General features: G+C 35.1%; 1 protein-coding gene across 4 annotated transcripts in view; it reads left to right on the forward strand.

Annotated features, from left to right (window-relative positions):
• Positions 1-12,783, forward strand: part of MLIP (muscular LMNA interacting protein) — a 258,002-nt gene that overhangs the window by 166,784 nt on the left and 78,435 nt on the right. For all 4 annotated transcript variants that reach the window (XM_032340280.1, XM_032340281.1, XM_032340283.1 and 1 more), the window contains 3 exons: positions 4,625-4,690; positions 4,774-4,857; positions 4,976-5,032. In XM_032340280.1, coding sequence (XP_032196171.1) covers positions 4,625-4,690; positions 4,774-4,857; positions 4,976-5,032 — 207 coding nt within the window. The remainder of the gene's footprint in view (positions 1-4,624; positions 4,691-4,773; positions 4,858-4,975; positions 5,033-12,783) is intronic.

Below are 12,783 nucleotides of genomic sequence, written 5' to 3' on the forward strand. Positions count from 1 at the left end.
ATATGTAATACTTTTTAGAAGCTCAGATAGTCCCCAAAATGTTTAATTCAAAGAAAATCATGACTGAGCACATTACAATCAAACTTCTAAAAATCAAATTTAAGGAGAAAAGTTTGGAAGCAGTCAGGGAAAAATAATGCATTACATACCGAGGAACAACAATAAAATAATTGCTAACTTCTCATTAGAAACAGTGGAGGCCAGATGACAATGAACGGAATGACATATTTAAATGCTGAGAGAGAGAGAGGAAAAAACTCTCTCTTATGAGAGCTGTTATTATTTGGCTGGGGAAAACCCCTTCAAGAATGAAGGCAAAATGAAGATGTTTTCAGCTGAAAGAAGACTGAGAGAATTTGTTGATTACGGATTTGTACAACAAAATATGCTAAAGGAATTTCGTCAAGCTGAAGATAAATAATGGTGAATAGAAACTCAGAACTTCAGGAAGGAAAGCAGAACATGGAAAATAATAAATACGTGGATAACTATAAAATACTATTTTGTAAAAATTCCTTTAACATACATATAACTAAGGCAAAAATTAAAACATGAGGGGCACCTGAGTGGCTCAGTGGGTTAAAGCCTCTGCCTTCGGCTCAGGTCATGATCCCAGAGTCCTGGGATCCAGCCCCACGTGGGGCTCTTTGCTCAGCAGGGAGCCTGCTTCTTCCCCACCCCCCCTCTGCCTGCTTCTCTGCCTACTTGTGATCTCTTTTTCTCTCTCTGTCAAATAAATAAAATCTTTAAAAAGAAAAAAATGTAGTTAAAAAAATTAAAACATGATAATAGGTTGGTAGCATATTCAAATACATTTATAAGGCAATTAGAACATAAAAACAAGAGTAGGGGTTGAAGAGAGCTATACAATTGCTAGATTATTGAATAGTATGTGAATTGAATCTAGATTTTGTACTGCTTGGTTTAGACCTTGGTATAAAAGGAAAAATTTTCAAGGTTAATTTGTTAAAAAAAATAGTTTATAACATTCATATTCGTTTTAATGTAAGCCATACTCACTGCCACAGTGGACAAACCCTGATATTTCAGTGGCTTAACACAATCATTGTTTATTTCCTTTCCATATCCATGTTTGTAGTGTTTATTTTTTCTCTCCCACATGAGTTCTTAGTAATTCAGTGACTTAGGAAGGTAGTCGGCTTCCATCTTGTGTCTTAGTTATCTGAAGAAGATGGAAGAGAGAATTATGGAAAGTCATATCCACTCTTAGCTGCCTTGCACCAGAGGTTATGTATGGCTTCTACTCACATTTATTTCATAAGAATAAGTCACAAGATCATACTTAAATTCTTGAGACCAAAGAAATGTTTATCTGTGTCCAAGAAAATGAAAATCTCTGAGGAACATCTAGCATTTTCTTTGCCATGATATCCAAATGAGTGGAGGGCAAATGAGTTAGAAAAAAACAAATTTAATCAATTAAAATATTCAAAAACTGAATAAAAATAAAATAGGAAAAGTAAAACAAAAATAAAACAAATGTTTTGGAAACATTTAAACATATAAGTAATTGTAATAAAATAAATGTTAACCTCTCCAGCTAAAAGACAGTGGAAATTAGACTGGATCAAAAAATGAATTCTAGACATCTGCTATTTATAAACCACTGATTTTTAATGTTTGAATGTAGGAAGTTGAAAAAGAAAGAGACATAAAAGGATATACTAGTAAAATGCTAATCAAAGCATTTGGTTATATGAGGCAAAGTACATATTAAGATGTAAAGCATTACTGGTGAGACAGAGGGTCACTTTATAATGATAAACATTTAAGTCATGAGGGAGGAATACTTCTAATTATGAATGTAGCTAATAAAATGACTTCAAACTAGGTTGAGCAAAAATTGCTGGTATCACAGAGAGAGATTTACAAACCCACTATTATTCCCTGAGATTTTATGATACCTCTTTCAATTACTGATAGAGCACGTATGCAGGAAATCCAGTAAAACTAGGATAAATTGAATAAAACAATAATTTTGATCAGATAGACACACACTTACATGCAGAAGCCTGCAGACCACAGAAGATAGATATTTTCTTAAGCATAAATGGAATATTTATAAAACCGTGTCTTATGTCATAAATCTCAAACTTCATAAAAAGTCACTATTATGAAGAAAAAATTCTCTGGCTATAGCATAACTAAAATAGATAATTTTAAAATTGGAAAAAATCCTCATTTTTAAAAATTAATAGAGAAAACCTCTTTTAAATAGCCCATGAGTCTAAGTAATCTTAACAGAAGTATTTAAAGATGTATTGAAAACGGAATGACAGCGATCATACTGTCTTATAATGTAATGACTTGTGAAATGCAACAAAAGGAATACATTCAGAAAGGTTAGGATAAATCCAAAAAAAGGTAGAGGGAAGGAATTAGTTACAGGTGTTAACATATATTCCTGAAATGGAATATGAATATGTCAAAGAAGGTCAATGCCAATATGTAGTTCAATTAAGAGATGAGAAATTGATCATTCTCTGGAGAAACTGATTGTTTAAAAAAGTAGGTAGACACAAATAAATATTAGAGATGATAAAGGAGTGGGACCAAGATGGCAGTATGAGACTTCTGAAATTTCCTCTTCCCATAGACACACCAAATGTACAGCTGTATGTTGAACAATTCCCTCTGAGAAAAATCCAGAAACTATGTGAGTGACTCTTACACACTGGATGAATGAGAATATCAAAACAGGTTAAAAAAAAAAAAAAGGCTAAGATGCCCTGTCCTTATAAACTCCAATGCTGGCACAGCTCCACGTGGTTGGGGAAGAATCCCCAACTCCCAGCTTCGTTGTGAGGCATGAAGGATTTAGACCACATATGAAGCAACCCAAATTTTAAGAATTCCACCCAAGGGCGTGACTTACTAGGTTAGAAAAGGGTTCCTTAAATCACAAAGGAAAATGATGAAAACTTTGACTGTATTGGAATGAAAAGTTGTGTGTGTTATCATAAGACATATCGGCAATCATGAAAAGGGAAGGCAAGACTGGGAGAAGACATGTGTGCCACATCTAACTGACAAATACTTTGCATCAAAATTATATAAAATTTTCCAACAAATGAATAAAAAACAGACTACCCAATAGAACAATGAATACATATATAAAAGGAAACATGAATAACCAGTAAATACATAAAAGAGGCCCAACCTCAAAAATTATCAGGCAAATTCAACCTTAAAACCATAGGGAGATATTTTATGTATGTCAGGATGTTAAGATTCTTCAAAGTCTGAAAAACAGGAACTCTCATTTATTGCAGTTACAAGTGTAAAATTATACAATTGTTTTAAAGAAAAATTTCACAATATCTTTTTCTTTAGTCTTAAACTACAAATATGTTATAAAGAAAAGTGTACATGGGAGATAGTTGTTAACAGTTTCTAATAGGGAAAATATGGGGCACCCTAAATATTCTGCACTCGAAGAAGTATCCATTTTGTTGTGGAATATGCATAAAATGGGATATAATGTGGAGGTCCAACAACTAAATGAATAGCTATATGGAAAACAATAATAAGGGCAAGAGGAAATTTTCAGAGGTGATGGACGTGTTTATGGCAATAGACTGTTGACATGGTTTCATGGATATATACTTGTTTCCAAACACATCAGTTGCATATGTTAAATAGGTACAGATTTTTCTCTTTCAACCGTATCTCAATAAAGTGGTTTAAAGCAAGCAAACAAGCACAAAAAAGTTCCAGAATCATATTTTGTTTTTATATGAAATTAGAAGATTTGCACAACATAACCTTATATATTGTTTAGTGATGTATAAATATATTGCTACATTTTAAAAATTAAAGGTGTACACATAATGATAAACACAAAATTAATGAGTGATGAATTCTCAGGTTCATGTAGAAGATGAAAAAGCAAGCAGGGAGGAATGCATACTGGTTTCCATTATTATGTGAAACTAATTATTCTCAATGGCGTACGAACACGGTACGGAGTGCCATCTTTCTCCATATCTAATCTATATGTCTAAAATAGGTATCTGAACTATATCACAGTAAATAAAAAGTAGATAGCTGACCTATATCACAATAAACAAAAAGTATTTTTCAAAAGAGTTGGATGTCATCCGAGGCCAAGTCTAATGAATCAGGTAACCCAAATTTTTTATACCTAAATGATTAAAAATTAGGCAAGTTTCTTTCTTGTGTGTGCATGTTTCTTATTAAACTGACCCTGAAACATTTTCTCAAAAATAGTTTTTGTGGTATTTTGAGAAAGGGCTACATCATTGTTTCTGTATGTCACTTCCCAAAGTGATTTCTTTGAAGGGGACAAGCATCATCTGGATGTATAACGTGTCCAAGTTCCAGTGTGTATGTTAAAAAGTTTGGCTTTCTTTCTTTATTTCAATACCGTATGTTGGAGATACTCATTACATTGGAGAAACTAGGCAGAGATGTGAGCAATGCTTCTATGCCAGATAATAGATCATCATCAATGATTCAAAGTCTTTTTTTTTTTTTTTTTCCTTTTTGAAATCTTGAGATACAGGGCTTTTTGAAGAGACTTTTATACTACATGTATATTTGACTAAAAGCCTCACAAGAGAACTATTTTGTTTATCACTAGGCGCTTGACGAACCAGCCAAGACTGAAAGTGTCTTCAAGGACAACACTTTAGACCCACCTCTGGAGGTAATGACTTCAGATTACCCATGCTTTTGAAACAAAAGACCAAAACTCATTGCTAACTCAGTACCTGGTTTCAATTCTTCCAGTTTTGTTTCCCTGCACAGCTCAGGCAGCAAACTGAAGAGCTCTGTGCTACCATTGATAAGGTCTTACAGGATTCCTTGTCTATGGTAATGCCTTAGACTAGAATGTGCAATTCAAACATTTGCTTCGCTTCTCTTCATTTTCCTCTGTTTGAGTATGATGTGTCTTAGGTTTGTCCTTCTTGTTTTTTTTTTTCTTTTCCAGCATTCTGACTCTCCTTCGAGTTCCTCACAGACATTGTTGGGTTCTGACACAATGAAAGTATGTATATATTTGATATAATTTGCTGAACCATAAGAGTGACTAGACAATGGTTTTAAACTGCAGGTTAAGACCCTGTTGTGAATTGGAAAGTTAATTAGTTGAATAGCAACCAGTCTCTTAAAAACAGAATAATAGGAATGTAAAATATCAGACTTGATTACAACTAGTGGGTAGTATTGTTGAAGTATGTTTCAATTTGTTTACATGTATGTATGTAAGTATACGTGTTCAGGGTTACAAAGTAAAATTTATTACTAACTATGGGTTAAGTTCAAACACTTTGAAAGCCAAAGTGTTAGACTTTGTCCTTATAGTTGGCATTTCAAGAAGCATTTTAAGAACCGCATATAGAATTTGTGGCTTATCTTTATCTCATACCATAGCTTCAGTACTTATGTAATTCACAGTCACTTAGAATTGCAGAAGTGGGAAAGGAAGTAGACCAAAGTTACATTAGGCTAAGAGCTTTCACACAGGTATTTCTGGAACTTTTTTCCTTTTGGTCGACTAAGCTTATTTTGTTGTTTTTTGACTCACAGGGACAGAAACCTGGATATTTTAGATTGTTAGGATACTACTAAGTCATTAACTGTTTTAACTGAGTATTTAATTATTTCCTTCTTATAATAGTCATTTTCATTTATTGGAATAAAATGCTACATTATTTTTTTTGAATGCTTAATACAGATCTCATCAAATTTTCAAAATGGTTGTGGCTTTTTCTTTATAATTGTTAAGGTTTTTTGGTCAGCTGTATTTTCACTCTTTGAGTGAGTGTAAATGTTTTTTTCAGGTTCCCTTTAAAAATTGTACATTGTGGGGGCACCTCGGTGGCTCAGTCATTAAGCATCTGCCTTCGGCTCAGGTCATGAGCCCAGGGTCCTGGGACTGAGCCCTGCATTGCCGGGGTCCCTGCTCAGCAGGAAGCCTGCTTTTCCTTCTCCCACTCCCCCTGCTTGTGTTGCCTCTCTTGCTCTCTCTCTCTCTCTGTCAAATAAATAAATAAAATTAAAAAAAATAAATAAATAAAATTTGTACATTGTATATACAAAACAGGTTTTAAATGTACAGAATTGCTTATGACTAGAAGAGTATCCTAATTTTTGATTGGATTATCAAAACTAATGAATAATGACATAGGAATAATGACATAGGAACTCAGTAACTAATAATCATCAGTATTAACAAATGATATTTTAGCAGAGAGGACCTACAAATAGATAATTGTAATTTTTATATTTGCCTGTTCATTGTATATTCTTTAAGTCTTTTAATCTAAAAATATGAAATATTGATTTCTTTGAAGCTAAATAAATTTTAAAGTATATTTTCATTCTGTTTGTTGAACATATAAAAAGTACTTTATATTTTATAATAGGAATAGAACTTAAGTAATACTATGTGAATAATATATATTATTGATTTATTTAACAAATATTTAATGCTTATAGTATTAATATACATTATTCTCGGTCACTAAATTTAAGACAATTGTTTCATTCAGCAAGTATTTATTAAGGGCCTACTATGGGCCTGATGGTGTGGGGCATTAAGGAGATAATGGCGAGCAAGGTAACGTAAGCAAGGTAATATTTTGGATGTAGTGATCAGAAAGAGGAATTCAAGCTGAGAGCAAAGATGGGAAGAGTCCAAAGTATAGAGAGATCAGGGAAATTAGCACGTGCACATTTCCTGAGGCAGGAAGGAACTTAGTGTGTATGAAGATGAAGGTGAGTATGGCTGCAGTATAAGGAACCAGGGGCCGAGCATGTGAAATGGGATGGTGGGCTAGGGATAGTGACTTAGATACTTACAGCATACCCTGGAGGTATGGAAGGCTCAGTTCTAGCCCATAGCAATATAGTGAATATTGCAATAAAGTGAATCAAGTGCATTTTTTCCATTTCCCAATACATATAAAATTTATGTTCACAATATATCGTTGTCTGTTAAGTGTGTAATAACATGTCTAGAAAACAATGGACATATCTTAATTAAAAATACTTTATTGTTAAATAATGCTAACTATCCTCTGAACTGTCAGAGAGTAATAACCTTTTTGCTGGTGGAGGGTCTTGACTTCATGTTGATAGCTCCTGACTGATCAGGGTGGGGGTTGCTGAAGGCCGGGGTGGATGTGGCAGTTTCTTCAAACAAGACAACGATGAAGTTTGCCTCATCAATGGACTCTTCCTTCCATGATTTCTCTGTAGTGTGTGATGCTGTCTGATGGCATTTTACCTGCAGAACTTCTTTCACAATTAGTTAGTCCTCTCAAATCCTGCCACAACTTTAACAACTAAGTTTGTCATGTTCTAAATACTTTGTTATCATTTCAACAATCTTCCCACTATCTTTATCAAGAGTACATTCCATCTCAAGAAACCGTGTTCTTTGTTCCTCCACCAGAAACAACTCCTCATCCATTCGAGTTTGATCACGAGATTGCAGCAACTCAGGCACATCTTCAGGCTCCACTTCCAATTTTAGGTCTTGCTGTTTCCACCCCATCTGCACTTACTTCCCCTAGTGAAATCTTGAATCCTTCAAGTCCTCCATGAGGGTTGAAATCAAGTTCTTCCAAACGCATGTCAGTGTTGATATTCTGACCTCTTCCCATGAGTCACAGATGTGCTTAATGGCATCAAGAATGGTGAATCCTGTCCAGAAAGTTTTCTTTTCATTTTTTCTTTTTTAAAAAAATTGAGGTATAGGGATTCTCTCTCTTCCTCAGCCTGCCCCCCTTTGGCTTATGCTTGGTCTCCTCCTCTTTGAAAAAAATACAAATAAATAAAATCAATAAAATTGGAGTATGTTGATACATAATATTATATTAGCTTCAGGTGTGCAACATTGTGATATGACAATTCCATATATTATCCTATGTCACCACAATTGTAGCTACTGTCTGTCAGCATACAATGCTATTATTATACCACAGACTATATTCCCTATGCTATATCTTTTATTCCTGTAAATTATTCATTCCATAACTGGAAGCCTATACCTCCCACTTTCCTTCATTCATTTGACCATTCCCTTGCCTCCTCCCTGCTGGCCACCATCAGTTTGTTCTCTGTATTTATGAGTATTTTTCTGGTTTTGTTTATTTGTTGGCTCATTTGTTTGTTTGTTTGTTTTTGTTTTGTTTTGTTTTTATACTCCACATATAAGTGAAAACATATGGTATTTGTCTTTCTCTGACTTATTTCACTTAGCATAATATCTTCAAGGTCTTTCCATGTTGCTGCAAATGACATAGTAAGACTTAAAAGTCAATATTACTCATTGATCGATGAGCTGCAGAATAAATGTTGGAATAGCAGTCATGGCAACAACATTCGTCTTGCTGTACATTTCCATCAGAGTTCTTGGGTGACCAGTTCTTTTGTCAACGAACAGTAATATTTTGAAAGGAATCTTTCTTTCTGAGAAGTAGGTCTCAACAGTGGGCTTCAGATATCCAGTAAACCATGTTATAAACAGATGTGCTGTCATCTACACTTTGTTCCATTTATAGAGCACAAAGTAGATTTAGCATAATTCTCAAGGATTATTCCTAGGATTTTCAGAATTGTCAATGAACACTGGCTTCAACTTAAAGTCACCAGCTACATTAGTCGCTAACAAGAGAGTTGGCCCCTATCCTTGGAAGCTTTGAAGCCAGGCACTGATTTCTCCTCTCTAGCTATGTATGTCCTACATGGCACCTTCTTCCAATATGAGGCTGTCTCATCTACATTGAAAATCTGTAGTTTAGTGCAGCCTCCTTCATGAATTGTCCCTAAATCTTCAGGATAACCTGCAGCTCCCAAATCAGCATTTTCTGGTTCACCTTACACTTGAGTTGTATAGAGATGGTTTCTTTCCTTAAACCTCATGAACCCACCTCTGCAGGCTTCAAGCTTTTCTTCTGCAGCTTCCTCATCTCTCCCAGCCTTCATTATCTCTCCCAGAGATTTGAAGAGAGTCAGGGTCTTGCTTGGTTTAGGCTTTGGCTTAAGGGCATGTTAGTGGCTACTTTGATCTTTTACCTAGATGGCAAAATCTTTCTCCACATCAGCAATAAGTCTGTTTCTTTCTTATCACTTGTATGTTTGCTGGAGTAGCACTTTTAATTTCCTGAAACAACTTCTCCTGTGCATTCACAACTTGGCTGTTTGGCAGGAGAAGCTTAGCTCTGGGTTTCTCCTGGCTTTCAACATGCCTTCCTCACTAAGCTGAATCATTTCCAGCTTTTGATTTAAAGGGAGGGATGTGCAACTCTTCCTTTTACATGAACACTAAGAGGCCATTATAGGTTCTTAACTGACCTAATTTCAATTTTTCAATTTTGTTATTTTTCAGGGAACAGGGAGACCAAGATAAGGGAGAGAGATTGCAGAATGGCTTTGGGGGAAGTCAGAACACATCTTTGCCATCTGACATGGGCATGGCTCATGGCACCCCAAAATAATTACAATTATAACATCAAAGATTACTGATCACAGATCACCATAACAAATAGAACAATAATGAAAAAGTTTGAAATAATGCAAGAATTACCAATAAGTGGCACAGAAACACAAAGTAGCAAATGTTGGAAAACGTGCTGATAAACTTTTGTCACAGGTTGCCACAAAATTTCAATTTGTGAAAAACACATTATCTACAAAGCACAACAAAGTGAAGCACAATAAAACAAGGTATTCTTATATTTAATAGTGTGAAATTTGGAATCCATGGAAGATGGAGGGATATAAAAATATGGGGGAATAATATAAACTGATTGACAATGATCAAGATGGCTGCTGTGGGGGGGCTCTGCTGTGGAGGACCAGTCAGTGATGATGGCCTAAGTGGGGTGGGTTCAAGGGGCTAGAGGAGAGCATGTGGGTTTGAGTGATATTTTAGGCCTGCTGTGGGGTTGGATGGAAGTAGTCTACGAGAGTAAAATCATGGATGAACTCCAGGTTTCTGCCTTGAGCACAGACATTTATGTAGAAGGCAAAATGTGGAAGAGGGGAGAGGGGTATGTTCACTTTGGACAGGATGAGTTTGAAGTGTGTACCAGGGGGCCTTAAACTGGTATGTCTGGAACTTGTAGGAGAGATCTGGAGATGATGGGCACATTAACGTTGGGAGTGCCCTACAGAGAGCTCCAAGGAACAAAATATTGTAGGTCCAATAAAAGAGGTAGAGGAGAAGCCAGTAGAGGAGATGAAATGTCCATTGTTGTGAGAGGAAAATTAGAACTATGTGGTAAGCTACGAGAGTAAGAGAATGTAATCGTGGTAATTGCTGCCTAGAGGAAGACAAAGATAAAGCTAGAGTAATGTTTATTAGGTTTGACTTGTATATTTTGAACTTGTGTTGCTTTTGCTTATTTGTGGTGTTCATTCTCATCTTTTTGATTTTTATACCCTTATTAGCATATATAGGGGCACCTGGGTGGCTCAGTGGGTTAAAGCCTCTGTCTTTGGCTCAGGTCATGATCCCAGGGTCATGGGATCGAGCCCCACATCAGGCTGTCTGCTCAGCAGGGTGTCTGCTTCCTCCTCTCTCTCTGCCTGCCTCTTTGCCTACTTGTGATCTGTCTGTCAAATAAATAAATAAAATCTTAAAAAAAATAGCATATATAATCCTTTTGATCCTGAGGCTGTTCTTAATCTAGTATGAAAACAGTGACCTCCATGTAGGTAATATATGTATGCAATTTTAAATTCATGTTTTCCTAGCTATATCTTTTGTTACTATTTTCTATTACTTTCATACCTCATTACTTTTTTACTATTTTCTCTATTACTTGTTTTTTTTTTTTTAATGTTTTGCCCTCTAGTCTAATTATTTTTAGGACAATATATTTCTGGATATCACTTTTATATTCAGTCTGGAGAATCTGTTTATCTGGGATCCTAAATCTTTTTTTTTTCCCCCTGTTTTCCTTCTAGTATTTTGACATTGACTGACTTGAAAATTTAAAAAATTTTGACTATTTTACTTTACCTTTTCTTTGCTTAGTTGTACATAATTTGTTAAAGATAATAATTATGTTTACCTACCTATCCACTTTGCAATATCTGTGTTATATCTTTCTTGATATCTTCTTTATTTAGATCCTGATTTCTCACACATTGATAACTTTCTCCTGGATTTATTTATTTTTTCTTGGTGGAATATTGCTGAAAATTATATACAACAAGGTGTTTTTGTGTTGGTTTTGTGGTCTATATTTTTGAGAATATCTTTATTTTGCCCTTTCATTTAAATTACAGTTTTGTTGAACAGAAAATTATAGGTCCTATCTCTTCAACACTTTTTTCCCTACGTTCTTTTTCTTCAAGAACATACTTGTGAAGTATTTTGCCAGCATGATATTTAATCTTTTGCTACAGAGTGATCATTTACCAAGTGGCTCTGTATTCTTTCTAAGGTGGTTTTTTTTTTTTTTTTTTGGTGCAGTACTTACTTCTTTATTTAATTCCAGTATAGTTAACATATATTAGTGTTATATTAGTTTTTGGTATACAATATAGTTCTATACAACACCTGGTGCTCATCACAAGTAGACTCTTTAATCCCCACCACCAATTTAACCCATCCCCTCACCCATCTTTTCTCTGGTAACCATCAGAGTGTTCTCTAGAATTAAGAGTCTGTTTCTTCCTTAATACTGTGTTGTGATGAGCACTGAGTGTTATAGAGCTAATGAATCATTGAACACTACATCCAAAATGAATGATGTTCTATAGGTTAGCTAACAACATAACAATAAAAATTTAAAAAAGAGTTTGTTTCTTGGTTTGTAGAATTTTATCTCTAATGTGACTGATTTTTCTTATAACATAAGGTGCATTTTTTTCTCTTACATGTCTTGATTGGTACTCTCTGTGACCTCTCCTTTGAAGTCTTCAATCTTTTCTTCCCCTTACATTCAGGATAATTTTTCATCCTAGTTTTTAAATGTTTATTCCTCCTGGGACTCTTATAAAGTGATTTTGTCCCTTTTGCTTTCTGTTTTCCATAAGCCTTAATATTTACCAGACAGCTACTGATCTCTTCTCTGTTTCTGTACTTTTACCTTTTCAAGAATGTCATATAAATAGAATTATAGAGTATGTGGTCTTCTGAGTCTCACTATTTATACTTAGAAAAAGCAAATGAGATTCATCCATGTTTTTGCATGTATCAATAGTTCATTTGTTTTCACTGCTGAGTAGTATTCCGTCATATGGTCGTACCATAGGCTTAGTCTTCACCACTTGATGGACAATTGGGTTATTTCTGCTTAGGTGCTATTACCAATAAAGCTGCTAAGAACACTTATAAACCAGATTTTGTATGAACATGTTTCTCTTGTGTAAAAATCTAGGAGAGGAATAACAGCACCATTGTTTTTTCCTACAGCATTCACATTTTTCAGATTCTTATTATTTTTCCATGGAAACTCAAAGTTCTTGGAGCTTATCGGCTTGCTTAGCTCTATGTGTGCCTGCTGCCTAGGTGGAAGATGCAAAAGCCTAGGGCCTAGGATCGGCCAATTCTGCTGAGTTTTATCTTTTGTTTTTGTTTTATGAAGAACAGAAAGAACATGTGTTTCAGGCTGTAGAAAGCTGTAATGTCAACCACTCTCCCCGTGCCATTCTCTTCCCACCCTGGAGATGACGTTCCTCTTCTTTGCCTCTCTGTACCTTTGTTTATGGCTCTCCACGCTCCTCTTCAAAGAGCCGTTTCCATTGTCATCTTTGAGGATGGCCTCAAGAACTGTC

This window comes from Mustela erminea, chromosome 4, assembly GCF_009829155.1.
Source record: "Mustela erminea isolate mMusErm1 chromosome 4, mMusErm1.Pri, whole genome shotgun sequence".
NCBI lineage: Eukaryota > Metazoa > Chordata > Mammalia > Carnivora > Mustelidae > Mustela > Mustela erminea.